We start from the raw sequence: 17797 nt of genomic DNA, 5'->3' as shown, positions 1-17797 counted from the left end.
AGCAGGCTCCAGGCTCTGAGCTGTCAGCACAGAGCCCGATGTGGGGCTCGAACCCACAAACCACAAGATCATGACCTGAGCTGAAGCTGGACACTCAACCGACTGAGCCACCCAGGCGTCCTGCAAAGTTTTAACTATGTAGTTTTATTGTGCACCTCATAGTTTGTATACTTAAACATTAAAAAGAATAAGCGGTCTTCTGTTTTTTATGAAAGAACCAACGTAAAAATGTATAAATCTTTCTAAATAAAACTTAAAGATGTATTTTTAATTTTTTTAACGTTTATTTTTGAGAGAGAGAGGGAGAGAGAGAGAGAGAGAGGGAGAGAGAGCACGAGTGACAAAGGGGCAAAGAGAAAGAGAGACACAGAATCCGAAGCAGGCTCCAGGCTCCAATCTGTTAGCACAGAGCCCCACACAGGGTGCGAACTCACAAACTGTGAGATCATGACTGGAGCCAAAGTTGAACACTCAACCGACCAAGCCACCCAGGTGCCCCAAGGAAGTATTTTTAGTATGGTCGACTTCAAAAATATTTTTGTTAATGGTTTTAATCAGTGTCGTTTGATGATTCTGAGTGTTTGGTCACAGCCTGTTTTCAAAATTGTATCTGTTCATAAAACTTTTGACGGGTTACCTTTTTGACGTCATCAACATGGCCTCTGTTGGACACGGAGACGAAATCCGGCAAAGACACACAAGAACACGTGTGCATTCCGGTGTTTCTCTTGCAGGCGGCACGGCCACCAAGCAGAGGGGCTTCCTGGGGTGCATCCGCTCGCTGCGGTTGAACGGGTTGGCCCTGGACCTGGAAGAGAGAGCGAGAATGACGCCAGGCGTGGAGCCAGGGTGCCCAGGACACTGCAGCAGCTACGGACACCTGTGTCGCAACGGCGGGAGATGTAGAGAGAGACACAGGGGCATCGCTTGCGACTGTGCCTTCTCTGCGTACGACGGGCCGTTCTGCGAAAATGGTGAGTATGACCCAAGCGCGGGACCAGGACCGGAAAGGACGGCACATCGTTTCCTGTTTGCTTTGTGTTCCTGCCACCTGACCCTGTAAAGAAAGGATAAGGCAATTCTGTGTGATTAGTTTAAATAGCTTTGTTTCAGTCCTCAATTTCTGTGTTTATCGTGGAAAGAGGTAGGATTCCCTCCTTGAGAAGCTCGGTACTACGTTTGTTAGATCCGAACTCATCAACCCTAAGACCAACAGTACGCAAGGCTATGCAAATCCTGAGGTGGAGCATTTTGCAGACAATAAGAAAATACTGTTACTCAGTTCTGAGCTATGGCAATGTGAGTGGGCATGAGTTATGTTTTCATCCATACTTGATTATTTTTTTAATCTTAATATGCTTAAATTTCTTAAAAAGCCAGCAAAGCATGCCATTATTAGTTTCTTTCTTGAGATGTTTCAGAGTTAGGGATATTGTGTAACTCTCCAGAAAGAAGAAACTTGTTCTTCTTAGGTTAATTGCTAACATAACGAACATGAGTTTCATTCCAGAGATCTCTGCGTATTTTGGAAGTGGCTCCTCCATTATCTACAACTTTCAAGAACATCATAATCACACCTTTGGTAAGAACTCCAGCTCCCTGGCGGCTTTATTTCATGAGGATCTGACGCTGACCGGGGAGATGGCCACACTGAGCTTCCGGACCACGGGGGCACCCAGCTTACTTCTCTACGTGAGCTCCTTCTACGAAGAGTACCTGTCCGTTATTCTCGCCCCCAATGGTGAGTGTCAGACTCTACGAGCAAGATGACTGACTTAGAATGTTAGGACCACATTGGGGGTGAGGGAGGCTCTCTCAGTGTTAAACCACAAAAAGGAAACACAATTGCAAGGCTTACAGATTCTCATTCTCTTAGGGGAGTTTATTTTTCATGATGTTATCAATGTTTATCACTAGAGTTAACATTGCAAAGGTTCCATTTAAGGTGCCATTCTCCCATGACAGTTTGGTCATTTGATGTGTTCAGTGTGCAGATGTGCATCTTGCTCTTCTCAGAGGTCTTTCCTACTGGACGTGAACAATCTAAATTAGTTTTGCAATTCACTTTGAAACAAGATATCTCATTGTGTACATGGAAAATACTTCTACTTCCTTTTAAGCGAAGTGTGTTAAACCATATAAAATCCAATATTCATAAGCATCAGATGAATATGATTGTTCTTTACGCATACTGGTTGAGAAGCCCTTCATGTCACCTCTACATACAGACAAAAGTGGAAGGAGGGCCAGCCCGCCCATGGCCGCCAGGGCTTTCCAAGACTTTTCCAGTTAAATGGCAAAACCAAGTTGTAACCTTGCTTCACAGAGAGGAAGAGCAGAAACTCACCTTCTGAAGCCTCTCTTACCAACAGTGCAGGAGTCATGGGGAAGAAGGAGCATTTGGGGAGAACTTCAGGAGATTTAGATATTGTAGCATATCAGTTCTCTTTCCTCTGTTTCTTGATTATGGCAGAAACATTAGGAAGAAAATTCTGGTTGTGCAAAACAACGAAAAATTCATTATGCAAATATCAGCAATACATTAAAATGCATTAAAATAAGTCACCATAAAAGAAGCTATGCTTATAGAAACTGAATGTTAATGCAATATTGCTTGAGGTTTTACCGTTTAATAATATGAACACCACATGAATAATTAACTTAAAGCCTAGCTTGGAGATTTCCTATGCTTACCTTAGACTTACACCTTTTGTTAAGGAAAATGTAAGAACTTGGAAAAGACCATTTGGTCTTGACTTTTAAAATAGCATTTACTAACATTACACTGTGTGTTAACTAACTAAAATTTAAATAAAACTTAAAAAATAAATAAAATAAAATAGCGTTTAGTTGGATTCTCAGGGTGCCTATGTGGCTCAGTATGACTTCAGCTCAGGTAATGATCTCAGTCTGTGAGTTTAGGCCCCATGTCGGGCTCTGTGCTAACAGCTCAGAGCCTGGAACCTGATTCGGATTCTGTGTCTCCCTCTCTCTCTGGCCCTCTACAGCTTGCACTCTGTCTCTCTGTGTCTGACTCTCTCTTTCAAAAATAAATAAACATGAAAAGATTTTTTTAATAAACTAGCATAATTGGATTCTCAGTTCAGCCCAGAACAGCACACGAATGATCACTGCTTAAGGAAAACAGACTATTGGTGTCCTGAATGAATGCTCAGTGGATTCAAATTATATTAAATAAATAGAAATAAAATATGCTTTGAACCTATGTCAGCAGGTTTTATGAGGTTCCAGTTTAGTTAAAAATGTCATTTTTCTCATCTTTAGGAAGTTTGCAGATCAGGTATAAGCTGGACAGGCACCAAGAACCTGATGTTTTTAACTTTGGTTTTAAAAACCTTGCTGATGGGCAGTTTCACCAGGTGGAGATCCACAGGGAGGCAGCGGCGGTCTCTGTGGAGGTAAGGGGGTGGATGCACCGCGGCGACAGTCACCCAACTTGGGACACTCAGAGTGTGTGACTTGAAGCAAACCTTTGCTCATCAATCCTAACAAAAGAGATACACATTCAACACGGTCTTTCCATACATCTCGGGGACAGGAAACGTAGTCAGAGTGTTTGGCTTAGCAACTCTTGTGTGTTTGTTCAGGAAGAGACGGACGGAGTTATTGTTATTATTGGACCATTTAGAATGCAGGCTGTCCTCGTTGGTAGGAGAATGTTGTCTAGTTTTTCACAGCGACTCCTGGAGCGATTCCGATGGGAGCCTGTTCCCATCAGACTACAAAAGAGCAAGTGCTGGAGAAATGTAAACACAAGGGGAAAAGCAAGGTTTTGATTAAAGTGGGAATACATTTTTAAAAACACCAGTGTTTAAATGATTCATTGCCACGGGATTTTGAACAATAACCTTTATGCATTGAATCTGTATGAATAATACCTGCTCCAGCTCTTTACTAATTTCTACTCGAAATAAGTAAAGGCTTTAAGATTTGAAATAGCTTGCTGCATCTCTTTGTGGATTATACCAATTACAGATCCTTAAGCCATGAAGAGAAGCAAAGGGAAAGAATAAGGAAGGGGATGATGTGAAGTCTGAGTTATTATAAAAATTGTCACGAAACAGCTTGCTCCTTTGCGGTAGTTTGGACATAAGGCTCGTTTTTACCGTTTTTCTCGGTGTCTCTGTGATTCCCCCTCTCTTATCGCAATTGCTTGCCATTTTGATGTTTGCTTCCCCTGGAATGTTTAATAGGTTAACCAGAATGCAAGGAGACAAGTCCGCCTGTCGTCAGGGACGGAATTCAATGCTGTCAAGTCCCTCACATTGGGGACAATTCTAGGTAAGTAGCAGAAAATGCATCCCCTCACAGCCCACGGATCCGAAGTGCTAGGTTGCAAACCCAGGAAGGGCTCTTGGTGCTGAGTGAGGCTCCCACGCCTTCCCAGAGAGCGATAATCAAGGGAGAGGCTGTTCTCTCGTGGGAGGGCGCCTGTAATCAGGCGTGGGCACTGTCTTCCCGACGAGCCAGGAGGATCCCTGAGAAGCGCCTTCACACTTACCCTCGCCCTTGGCAGTCAGCCAGAACTAAACCTGGCGTTTTTCTCACAATTGAGGAAAGACTAAATCAAAGCAGATATCAAGTTCACAAATTCTATATTAATCAGGAGTCAAATGCAGAAATCATTTAATGACAAGTATGGCTTTATATACACAAGAAGAGAAAAGGCTTAATTTTCGTTTAACAAGCTCGTACGTGTTGGGCCATAGCCTGGGCCCTGCTTTGTGTGTTTGCTGAAGGCCCCCAGCCACTTCTTGGACAGTCACAGCCTAAAGATCCTGCACACACTCTTCATGGCTGCGAGTTCATGAAAGCGCCACAGTAAAACCATACTATACCATTTAGGCATCAAATTACTTATGCCTTTATTTTTCCCTTTGTCGCCAAGAATTAAATCGAAATTAAAATAAATTTTGGAAGTTGTATCTTTTCTTTCTGATCATTTATATACAAACTATACATGTTACCAATAGTTAAAGTTTTTTAGGAGAAATCCTCTTGAGGAATATTCATTATTCCTGTTCCGGTCCAGGGCACCCACTGGGCTCTGTGTAGTCCTAGCTGATCAGTGGAATCATTGCTAACTTTCTAGACACTTATACGCAGATTCTTCAATCATTTCTTCCACTCCACGCCGATATAACATCGAAGACTGGAGATTTAGAGGAGGCATGTAAATGGATGTTCAGAATAGGTTGAGAAGCACAGTAACTATGAAAACTTTTTCCAAACAGATGATGGGTAGTGGAATAGTGAGTTCTTATTTTCCAGAGGAAAGGTGAGGAATCCCAGGGCGCTCTTGAAAATGGTAAAAACAAACGGGTAACGTTTAGATGGAGCAGTGTCACCAGAAGCTCCAGGTCCGTCTTACGCAGTTAATGGTGCCCATCACGCCAGCGAAGGAGGGTACGAGAGGTCTGTGCCGTGAGCGCCCTATAAAGAATAGCAACCTCAGGCTGAAGGGGTCCTGCTTCATAATCGTGCCTTTAAGCTGGACACAGAACGGGCCGCCCCGATGTGTTGGCAGAAAGGCAGCTGGTGCTGCAGGGGACGTGCGGCTCACTGATGCAGTCCCTCCGCAGATAGTCACCGAGCCCTTAAGGCAGAAATAAAAATGAGAACAGTTGTTTCCCCGTGAGGGTGGGGAGATGTTTATGGCACCTGCAGCCCACTGGGGACAGACTGTCTCAGTCTTTAATGTGTGACTTCAGATGCATTTTCTAGGCATTTCTTAACACTCATGTTTTTGTGATATCAGTGTATTTTTTATGCTATGTTTTCAAGTTATTATTTTAAATTTTTTAAATGTTTTATTTATTCATGAGAGAGAGAGACAGAGCATGAGTCAGGAGAGGGGGAGAAGGAGACACAGAAACTGAAGCAGGCTCCAGGCTCTGAGCTGTCAGCACGGAGCCCAACACAGGGCTTGAACCCACAAACCAGAAGATCATGACCTCGGCCAAAGTTGGACACTAAACCGACTGAGCCACCTACACTCCCTCAAGTTTCTATTTAGATGCTGGTTCGTTAGCATAGGGTGTAATATTAGTTTCAGGTGTAGAATTTGGTGACTCATCACTTACAAACAACACCCAGTAGGTTTTTTTGTTCTATATCAAAAGAAATTAGCTCCTCCCCGAGCCTTCCCCTGTGAGAAACACAGTATACATTTAGATAGAAGAGGTTATGAGGTTCCTACAAATGCAAAGCCCATGCTGAGTTTCAGAAAACAGTGGGATGGAATGCCTTTCTTGGCTGTCAGCTGAATAATATCATAATTGTTTTTAATGTCCAAGAGGAAAAGAATTTGCCCCTTTTTTATCTGATACTGAGCTCCACTCTTTGGTCCGATGGATAGTTACTCTCCTTGGTCTGAACAGACTGAGTTATTGATTGTCTTAGGGGAGTGCAAGCCTCAGAGCTAGATTTCCATACCGTGGTCCCAGAGTCCAACTCCAGCAGGTCCAGGTTCCCCTGAAGGATGGACAGTGTCGGCGAAAGGGGGAGGGATGAGAGAGCCATGAGATTCTTTCTGATCACCAGGAAGGCATCTCTGCACTGACTGAGAGTCAGCTTTATTTACTGTTAAAATGTATGGGCACCTTCCAGAAGTGGCATTTGCCTTAGACAGTGATTTCTGATGACAAATTTCTTTGGTATGTAAAAATTTCCCAGAACATAGGTTGGTAGAAGACACCTGCGTAATCTTTATCAATAGTGATTGTTGTAGGTGACTTAGATGCTTATCATATGGGGAAGGAAGGGATCTTCAGCATTCAAATACAAGGCAATGTTTTCAGCAGAGCAAAGGCAAGAGTTAGTTCTTTGTTAGCAGGGGTCAATAGCCTGTTTTCTTGAGGGGAAGTAGAGCAGGTTTCTCAGGAAATGTTTTATTTGCTCCCATAATCACAAAATAAAAAGTTCCTATAATAAGTTCCTTCACAAGGTGCAGTCAGCATATGTTAGGGCCGAAATAAGGGGACAAGTCACTCCCGATTCCAGTCAGCAAGGTGCCTGGGGTGTCGGCACTCAAGCGAAAACAACTGAGTGGGGCTCAGTATCTCATCTTGTGAGTTCAGAATGGCTCCCAACACCGTGGTGCGGTTGGTGAGTGGAGTGACGGCGTGGTCTGCCCCCTCCTTCCTCGCCACAGCAAGTGTCCGTGGACTCTTTCCCCAGCCATCAGGACAGATGGGGTCAATGAGCGAAATGAACACACCATTTCCTGCCCTCAGTGACTCAAGCATCTGAGAGGAGAGATGAGGCGTGTTCAGAAATGTCTGCAACGCAAGGTAGAAAGTTGCTGTAAGTGCAAAGTTGGCAAAGGGATATTTTTAAAGACAATTTGGCTTTTGATCGATGGTGGAAATTGACTTAATAACTAAACTGCATTATATAAAAGCAATTGTTTTAATAAAGGGAGAATAATAAATTTTATTATAAAAATTTTTATTTTCCCACAGGTAACTTATAGAGGGCAATAGCGCAGAATCAAAGATGTTCATGTTTTGATTCAAGAAAGGTATAGTCAAGAGCATCTCTCTTAGGCTATAAAAGTTAAACTGGAAACTCAGCAATGAAGTTTATTGCCCGGAGCAATTGAGTCTAATAAAATTATAAATATTCATTTCATCGCTACCTAGAGCTATGCATCTTGATCAAAGCTGAATAAAAGTTTTCATGTTCTGGACAACTTTCAGGAAGGCTTCCGTCCTGATTCTGCTGCCTCTTTCAGAACAGTTAGTACCTAGTTTTGTGTTCAGATCTGGAGAATATAAGCTGAGCTTCTGCTCATAAACTTACAGTGAAATAGACCAACAGATTGGTTAATAAAGAGCCATTAATTTTCCAAAGAAAGTTATCCCAACCTATGGCAAGCTATTCAGCACTTATTTTTTATTGGGTGTTTTGACTCCATGAGTTATCCAGTCATTAAAAAAACTTGGGTGGTCTTCAGTGCACACTGGTCCTTCACAGGACATTTTGGATGCCTAGCAACGAGACATACAGACATATGCCCTCAAAGTACTTGCAAACAATAGAATAGTGTTCATAACAAGTCCAAGTTATCATTGTTATTATTTGCCCTAGTGTACTTTGGACAGAATAGTTCAGGATCACCTTCTCAGTTAACAAGCTATTCTTGTACTTCCCATTCTTCAGTGGTTTTCGTAATGATGACCAGTCAAGTTAAGTTTTCCCAGTTACTATAAATTAATTATAGTATATCCCTACTTTAAATGTAAATTAGGTTTCTAATTTTCTGTCTGGTCTTGACTTGGATGTGGCCAATGGTCTCAAAGTATGAGAGCTTCAAAATACAACAAACCAGTAAAGTGCCCTAGCATTTTGCTAAGTTTTATTTCCCTAGAGATGTTTGTATAAATGGTATTCTGTAAATTTTGTTGGGGTTTTTTTTTGTGCATAAAAAAAACAACAAAATTCCCAAAATATCAAAACTAAAATCCATTTTGAAGCATGAAGAATAAATATGTGCCTTTCTATGTCCTCCTGGGAAAGAATACAATAGGTTGAATGTAGTTTAAATCAATACAGCCATCCAGATAAACCTTCACAGGTCAATTTTCTGTGTGGGGAAAGGAAACCTATTGAAAGATTATGTATTGAAATGGAGCTTCGTATATGAGAATTGAGTAATAAATAATCTGTGGAAATTCCTTACTGATATCTTCATGGAAAAACCCCAGGTTAGGTATTATGTGACTTATATGTGATTTATGTGACATATGTTTGTCTTTTCTATGCTCTGCCAAAGAATTTATCTCATTTAGAAAGAAAGACACAAAACATTTATAGAATTTCAGGAATATGAATGTAAGTCCAAAGATCCTCAGCAAAATATTAACAGATTTAATTCAGTAACATAAAAAAAGTGTTCTACACTATATAATTATTGTAATACTATAATACTTATTATAATAATATAAGTACTATAATACTATATGCTATGTATACACCAAGTAAGATTTATCCTAGGAATCTAAGATTGGCTCCACAGATAAAAACTGATCAATGTAATATGTCATATTAATAGACTAAAGGACAAAAACAACATGGTTACCTCAACACACAGAAAAAGCATTTGGAGAAAAACAAACGCCATTATTAAGCTTTCATAATAAAACCACTGAGCAAACTAGGACTGGAAGGAAGCTTCCTCACACGACAAAAGGCATCCACAAAAACTCACAGCGGACATCACACTTCATGGTCAGATAATGGAAGTCTTTCCCTACGATCAGGAACAAGATGGGGACGTCCACTCTCACCAGTTTTGGTCAAGACTGGTACTCATTTGAGTGAGGGATCTTTGGAAAGAAAAGAAAAAAAGCAAAAAGCATCCAGAATAAAGAGAAAGAAGTAAAATGATCTCTATTTATAGAGAATGTGATCTTGTAAGGAATCCATGAGAAAAGCTATTGGAGCTAGTGCACAGTTTGGGCAAGGATATAAGATCAATATACAGAAGTGTATTTCATTTCTATACACTAGCAATGAACAATACAAAACTGAAATGAAGAATGAAATGTGAGTTCCATTGTAAATAGCATCAAAAAGAAGAAACTACCTTGGAATAACTTTAACAAAAGAAGTGTAAAATACATTCACTGGAAAACATGGAATGTTGCTGTAATGAATTATGAAAAACTTACATAAATAGAAAGACATCCATGTTCATAGATTGGAAGTCTTACTATTGCTAAGTGGGCCGTGTTCCCCAGATTGACCTACAAATTCAACCAAATGGCCTTTTTTGCAGAAATTGACAAGTTGATCCCAAAATGCATATGGAGATGCAAAGAATTCCAAATTGCCAAAACAACCTTGAAAAGAGGAATTAACTTGAAGGTCTCTTGATTTTAAAACTTGGTACAAAGCCATGGTAATCAAAGCTGTGTGGTAGTGGCATAAGGGCAAGCCTGTTGAGCAATGAAATAGATTGGGAGTGAAGAAATAAATTGATTTATCACTGATTGACTTTTGACACTGGTGCCAGGCCCATTCAGTGGAGGAAGAATAGTCTCTTAAACAACGGAACTGAACCAACTGGATATCGACAGGCTCAAAAAGCAATGTAGACCCCTACCTCACACCATTTACAAAAATTAACTCAAAAGGGATGGTAGGTCTAAATGTGGAAGCTAAAATTGTAAAACTGTTAGACCAAACTATGTTGTATAGTTTTGTGACTTTGACTTTGGCAGTGGTTTCTTAGATAGTTTCTCAAAAGCCCTTGCATTAGATCGTGGCTTCCCAAAAGCACAAGCAACAAAAGAAAAACATAAGTTGGACCTCATCAAAATTAAAAACTTTGGTCTTCAAATGACACTATCAAGAAAGTAAAAACACAGTCTACAAAATGATGAACAATTTGCCAGTCGTGTATCTGAGAAGAAACTTTTGTACAAAATATATAAAGGACTCATACAACTGAACAAAAAGACAAATAACGCGGGCTAAAAATGGTCAAAGGATCTGGTCAAAGGTCAAAATCAAACACATTACTTCGAAGAAGATATACCAATGAAAAGATGCTCAAAACTATTAGCCATCAAAGGAATGCACATCAAAATCACAACCTATCATTATGTACCTAATAGGATGGCTGTGATCAAAAAGAGAGTAACAGTATCTCAATAATTAGAAAAGAATCTATATATCTCTTTTGCCAAAGCCTTTTCTACATACTCAGCTGGGAGAGTTGGAATGATGAGCCACAACTGGACATTTATTCTGAAGGATGAAGGAGTTTATTCAAGAACAGGACGTGATGGGAGATGGGGGCCATGGCTCAAGACTGCTGAGATGGAGCAAGGCCATAGTGGGGGTCCTGCACAAGCCTCGTCATGCTTTTGAAAAGGACTAAGAGCTAAGAATGGCAAAAAATGACGGTGTCCCCTTGTTAGGTTAAAGAGTGGCAGAGGCGGCTCACGTCATTACACGTAGAGTTGATATTATTTACGAAGAACTATTCTTCTAGTAAACACCTGCTGGCTGTGCTGTGCAAAGGGCCCAGGGTCCCAAATCACCCCTGACTTCTTCTCAGGCATTAGTTGCCAGTGCTGGATACTTTGGGGGTGTGGTGGGGGGAAAGGAAGTATACTTAGTTCACTTCTTTCTGACTCTGAAAATCAGGTCTCTCCAGCCCTGAATTGTTGGAAAGATAGTCTGGCAAACTCTGCCTCATCATCATCTTCTAATTATGTCATTTATTTAGAATTTTTTAATAAGTTCACTCTGCTGTTTTGTCAATTCCAAAATAAATAGCAGGTGATTCAGCGGAACGGCTTTCATTCATCGGTTGTTTCCAACATTTATTCATGCTCTTGCACGTACAGGAGCTCATTCGGTATCTTTGCTGTGCCCTTTATGGCCTGAGTATCCCTCAGTTGGCTTATTCTCATGTTGACCGGCAGCTGGGTTCTCCTTGTTCGGGCTGTTAATCTCCTGCATCAACTTTATACTTGAGCCTCCTTTTATTATTATCTGTTACCCTTAGGATTAAATTGTGCATCCTTGATTTGTCACATACTGATTTGTCATGCTTCTCAAAATGCGTAAAACCTTCAAAACATTTCCTTTCCCTCTCCCACCCTTGTTGTCATGTATTTCACGTTTTCGTGTTGTTTCATTCCGCAAGACATTATTATTGCTGTCGTTTAAGACCGTCAACGTTCCTTTCAGTTTATCCACGTTTAAAACAGTCAACGTTCCTTTCAGTTTATCCACGTTTTTACACTTCCTGATGTTCTTCCTTGCTTCCTGCCATTCTGTGAGCCACTCACTTTACTCCTGACTTTTCTTGCTGACGAGAGCTTCTGGGAACGCTCCTTCCACTGTTCTGGTGTTTTCCGCCAGAAGAACGTCCTGTAGATCTTTTGTTAAAATGCTCGCTCCTCACAAAAGCAGAAATCATCCCTTATGGTGGAATGCACAACCTTGGTAGTGTATCTTATGGGATGGATACGTTATCTGAGACAGTTGGGAATGTTTATGTCCTGAATTGTTGTAAATTTGATTGTTATTTTAAGATTTCCTACCATGGGCATATTTTAAATAAAAAAAAAAGATTTAATCTGTTTTTATTGAAAATGATTTAGGGGTCTACTCAAAATTACAAAGGAAGCGAACTTTATCCTCAACTCTTAGCCCACTTTTTATTAAAAGTTACTCTGCTTCCTGCCACACTCAAACCACATTCCCATCCCCTCCTTACCTAGGATTAAACTGCACTTGATCTCTTACTTCCTGTTAATAGGCCTGTGTCCTCGAGTGTGGAGCTGATCAAATAAGAGTCACTCTGATATGCAGATTTCTTTAAAAATCTTTTTAACGTTTATTTATTTTTGAGAGAGAGAGAGAAAGAGAGCAGGAGAGGGGCAGAGAGAGAGAGAGAGGATCCAAAGCAGACTCCAGGTTCTGAGCTATGAGCACAGAGCCCTCCATGGAGCTCGAACCCACAGTCCAGGAGATCATGACCTGAGCCGAAGTCAGACGGACGCTTACCCAGCTGAATCACCCAGGTGCCCCTTGTACGTAAATTTCTAATAACGCATAACTATTCTCCTAAGGTTTCCCTCACATTTTTTTCTTTACATTTTAAAGGGAAGAAAACTTTTGAGCCAGAAGGAAGGCGTCAGTAATGAAATTTCAGGAGGCAGCTACTAGGGAAGAATGATTTGCACTCATTGTCCTTAATTCTGATGCTGGTATTGTGTGGACCTGGTTCTGGGAAATGAAATGGCACCTTGGACCATAAACATTTGCTTCCACTCCCAATTCGATGTGCTTGTGCCCTGAACAGAGGAACTAGAGGGCCAGCCCCACGGCCAGGAGGAGGGGGGGTGCATGAGAGACGCAGGTGGCGATCTGCCCTGTGGGCAGGAGCAGAGCAGAGCCTCAGGGAGGGAGTGTGAAGCCTGCAGATCCTGGGCAGAGCTTGGCTTGCAGAGAATTCCTGACCTCCAAAGGGAAGGAAGGTAGACACTGCTCAGCATGGCTGTGCTCACCCTCAGGGCCCTCGTGGAGCTGAGGATGGGCTGGATGATTGGGCCACATTCCTTCTGCTGCGGGGAGGGGGAGGGGGAGGGACAGAGACTGCTTCCTATACTTTGTTTGGGGTCAGCTGGTCCACCTGCAGGTCCACTGCTGGCTACGGGGCAGAAGAGGTGCACTCTCCACATTGCCAGGAGCCCCATGTCATCATATAAAATCCCCAACCTTGGAGCCCCGAAATTAGCAGACCAATAAATAAATAATTAAAAAAAATAATGTCACCCCTTAGGAGTTGGGGAGGAGGATTAAAAACAAATAGAATTCCCACATCAAAATAGAGCTGCTAAAGAAGCCAGAAAATAACATACGCATACACACATACACACACAGACTCTGAGGGTCAAAGTAAATGTAACTTCAAGATTTCACTGGGTCGTCTGAAGGAGAGAATCATCACTGATTATCCTTAAAGAGTGGCCTGGAACATATTATAGATGGAATATCTCAAACCACAGAGCAAAAAAAAATATTAAGAGAGAGAAATTAGAAGAGAAAATAAGAGGAAATGTAACATGAATAGAGATCCAGAAACAAAATTAGAAGCAATGACAATAATTATGCATGTTTAAAAAAACAAAACTTCTCGAGCTGAAGGAAAACCTGAGGTGCAAATTGAAAGGACTCCTCAATTCTGATGAGAAAAGACACACATCTGGGAAAATTTCTGAATTGCAAAACCACAGAGAAAAAAACCTTCCAAACTTTCTAGACACAAGTTACTACAATGAAAAAATCATGATCTTGGCATCGGCACCAACTTCTCATTTGTAACAATGGGATAAAAAAAAATGACGGAATATCATTACACTCCTGAGGAATGGGTTGCAGCTCAAGCATCTAATATATAATGCATTTGACGAGGTTAAAAAAAGATATTTTGGATAACAAGGAAGGATGGAGATGAAATATTGACCATGCATCCCATCTGAGGAAAATACTAGAGAATTATTCCAATCAAAAAATGAATCATATCCATGACCTCAGAATGGAAAACATGAAGGCAACAGGAAATGGTGAACAGTAAACCTTTTGATGTATATTGACACTGAACATGCATACGTAGCCATTTGTATCTGCGTGATTAACGAGAGCCCCTGTGGGCACGTAAACCCGCCCACACATGTCCGTACCCACAGTCCACATATATTTACAAACCTCAAGTACATATTCTTGAAATACATGAAAATATACTGCACTATAATGTTCTCCTGATGTTACTTTCTTGAGTAATAGGACTACCTACAGAAATGAGGTTCAGTTACCTTTAAAAAATACATTTCACGAAATTAGCCTGATTAATTAAGGTCAATGTCTGCCCAAGGTACTTTCTGCTACCCTAGCCTGGTAGCACTCATGTCAGACTTTGACCAGGAAAAAAAGTGCTTGTCCTATTCCTTTTTTTGCTCATCAGCTGATACTTTTTATGACCTGTTTTGTTTGTTTGGTTGTTTGTTTGGTTGGTTGGTTGGTTTTCTCATATTTTCGCATTGCAGAAGTCCTATATTACTATTATAGTGTTTTCCCATTTCTTCTTGACATTCTTTCAAGTATATTCAAGTGAAGATGCCTTCCTTTAAGGAATATATATTGTCTGAATACAAAAAAAAGTTAACTGATCTTTAGAAAACTTTTAATATAAGATAATCATTTAATTGAGTTGTCCCAAGCTCATTTTATTTCAGTGTAAGAATATGCCTGAAATTCATCTTGCGTGAGGCCCCTTGATGCTTCTACATATAGTCAGCCTGCCCAAGATAACATTAGGTTTCAGAAAACTCTTTTTTTGTGATTGTAACAATATAAACATGCCTCGGATTTTAGTTGTTTGGAGAGGCCTTTTACATAGCACTTACTTTTCCAACTTTAAAATTGCTGAACAGAATTTTGTAAAGTCCAAGTAGCTGCCAAATGAATTTATTCAAAGCTTCCCAAAGTTAATCATTTTTCTTAAAGATACAACTCTTTTCCAAACCTGAAGGAGCAAGGATACGAAAGATTGGACTTTCAGGAAGGACAGGCTGAAATAGTGAGATGATGTTTGATAAGAAAAAAGGCGAGACGTGGAATGAGATTGAAGAAATCCACCCCCGGAGTTTGTAGGGGAGGCAAAACTTTACGTCTCCCCTCCTTAGGTTTATAGCTAGACCTGAGCATTAAACTGACCCGAGACAGATGAACCTGAGAAAAGCATGTAGATTTTTAAATGTATGTGGTGCCCCTGTAGGAAAATGAAGACCCAAAGAGCAGATAGTGTTTATATGCTAGATTGAACACAGTGTAGTAACAGTGCGTGAGTAACTAACTGTTCAGGGGGACAAATGGGGTTAAGAGTTACTCCAACAAAGTTTGTATGTACAGATTTCTGCAGCCTCACCCCCTTCCCTGGTGACCCGAATGTGCCTTTCCTCCTGGGACAGGCTGTCCAGCTTTGCCATGAGAGTTTCCCTCCTACTTTTGGGCAGAACAGGGATGGCCAGAACGCTCGTCTTGCATTCCTTGGTTTTTCAAATGCTGTTAGCCCAAAATAATCCTTATGCCCATGTGGCATATTTTGGGGTGTCCTATTCTGTCACCCAGTAGAAGCTTCAGAATGTGTTGCTTAACTTGAGTGACACTGAGGCGGACTTTAGTTACCTTGACATTCAATAAAACCCAGGGGCATAAGAGGGCAGCCAACCATGGAAGTGTGTTTTCAGCTTGAGCCAACAACGCAAGTAGTCTTTCATAACAAGGACCCCCCGCTTCCTCACACCACGCGGCAAGAGTGCCACATTTTAAAAAGTTTTGACAACCATTCACAGAAGGGCGGTGATGGGACTAAGGTGAATCTTTGAGTATAAAATACACATGACACGAATCTGGTGGGACAGGCACTAAGCTAAGTGCAGGGGGCGGGGAGGTGCAAGAATCAAACGCTGCCCACCAGGAGATTGCACCTGTCGTGTGACAGAGACAGATAATCGACAATGACCTTCTGTAGTGATGCTCCAGGCAAGGCTGGCTGGCCCTACGGTCACACACCCTGGCTTCAGAGCTCAGGTGCCCCGTCCAGAAGACCCCCCGACTGCTCCCTAGCAGAGCACCAAGAGCCACGCCAGCGGCTCTCCTTTATACGTATGAAAATACGAGTTCTTTAGTTTTCACAGCGCCTGGCATACATGTGTTAGATTATCCATATCCAGTCAGAACTATTTATAGTTACTTGTATCAGGAAATGAAGACAAAGGGCAAGACTCCTCAAAAACTCAAACTCAAAGGAAATAAAGGTTGTCCTAGAAGAGGTTAACTACGTCAAGACAGGCTGGATCAGAGCTGAAATTCTCGGGGTGAAAGTAAAGACGGGCTATTTTGCCAATCAAAAAAAACCCACTTCTAGAATATATACATATATTCTACAGAAGGTATGTGTGTCTGTGAAGGTAGAAAGGGTAGTATAATGATCCCCACTTACCTGTCCCTTAATGTGAGTACGAACATGTCCAAAAGATACTGCAGTAATAAAAGGGATAATACCCTGGTGGAAAGGGAGTTACTATAGCCAGCCCAGATCCAGGTCCCCGGCTTGAGAGACCTTGGTTTACTAAAATCTAATGCTCCTACCTTTCCAAAGGAATTAAGAGCACTCGTGGTGCTGTGTGTTAAGTACTAACCTCTGCAGAGCACTTACCACAATGCCCAGCCCGAGGAAGCCAGCGCAGAAATTCTTGGTAGTTGTTCAGGGCTGTCAGGAAGACAGCCCGCCAGTTGACTGAGGGGAAGCAGAGGGCGTTTGACCCAGGTTCCACCGCCCTCACACTGAGGTGGCTTCCTCTGTGGGTACGTGGATGCCTCCCTGACTCAGTGCATTGGAACGTTTGAAGCCTCCGCTTAGTGGCCTCTGGTCGGATTTGATGGCCGCGGAGCAAGAGCACTGCAGGGCCTGGCCGTCAGAGAAGGAATTGAGGGGCTCTCCTGACTCAGGCCCTACTCTTCTTCAGCCAACCACCCTCCTCGGGTTGGGGTGAGGGCAGCGGCCGTGCTGAGGGCAAACCTCAACTTATGGAAAGGGGACCGACACCTCCAGTGTGAAGGGGGGGAGAAGCAGTGGGGTGTGGGGTCCCCCCACCCCGGGGCACCTGCGGCGGGGGAGGGCCCTCCCTGTAAACGGTGAGCCAGACCTAGGTGTAAACGGGGAGATCAGAACTGCGCTAAGGATCCCCGAGACCCCTGCGGTCCCCAGGCTCAGGAGACCCTTCACTGGAACCACCTCGGTTATGGGCCACAAATCCTGTTTCAAGACTGGAATGACTGCCTGAGAACTGGCGGCCGAGGACCTCATTCGCCTGGAGCGAGTGGCGCCTCCAGGGAGGCCTGGCTTCGCTCCCACGCAGAGTCAGCACCTGCTGCCCGCGCCAAGGCCACGGGCACCGGCTCCCGGGGTCCTCTCCTAAGGAGCGAGGGACAGGCCATTCAGGGGGAGGGCGGAGGCGTCCCCGCCGGTCCCCACTGCGCCCTAACGTGTGCCCGCTTCTTTGCCCGCAGAGCCCCCCGGCGCGGAGCCGGATCCGGACACGCTGCGGGCCGGCGCGCGCGGCTTCACCGGCTGCCTGTCGGCCGTGCGCTTCGGCCCCGCCGCTCCGCTCAAGGCCGCGCTGCGCCCTGGGGGCCCCGCCCCCGTCACCGTCACCGTGCGCGGACACGTGGCCGCCGCCGCCCGCTG

The 17797-nt window shown here is 42.8% G+C and overlaps 1 protein-coding gene across 1 annotated transcript in view; it reads left to right on the top strand.

Moving 5' to 3' along the window:
• LOC115275980 (contactin-associated protein-like 3) overlaps window positions 1-17797 on the top strand; it is a 149649-nt gene that overhangs the window by 125372 nt on the left and 6480 nt on the right. The window contains exons 17-21 of the mRNA XM_029919691.1: window positions 735-974; window positions 1511-1741; window positions 3286-3419; window positions 4215-4302; window positions 17620-17793. Coding sequence (XP_029775551.1) covers window positions 735-974; window positions 1511-1741; window positions 3286-3419; window positions 4215-4302; window positions 17620-17793 — 867 coding nt within the window. The remainder of the gene's footprint in view (window positions 1-734; window positions 975-1510; window positions 1742-3285; window positions 3420-4214; window positions 4303-17619; window positions 17794-17797) is intronic.

Source organism: Suricata suricatta, chromosome 13 (genome assembly GCF_006229205.1).
Source record: "Suricata suricatta isolate VVHF042 chromosome 13, meerkat_22Aug2017_6uvM2_HiC, whole genome shotgun sequence".
Lineage (NCBI taxonomy): Eukaryota > Metazoa > Chordata > Mammalia > Carnivora > Herpestidae > Suricata > Suricata suricatta.
The sequence above is the reverse complement of the archived record's forward strand: the minus strand, read 5'-3'. Positions and strand labels throughout refer to the sequence as shown.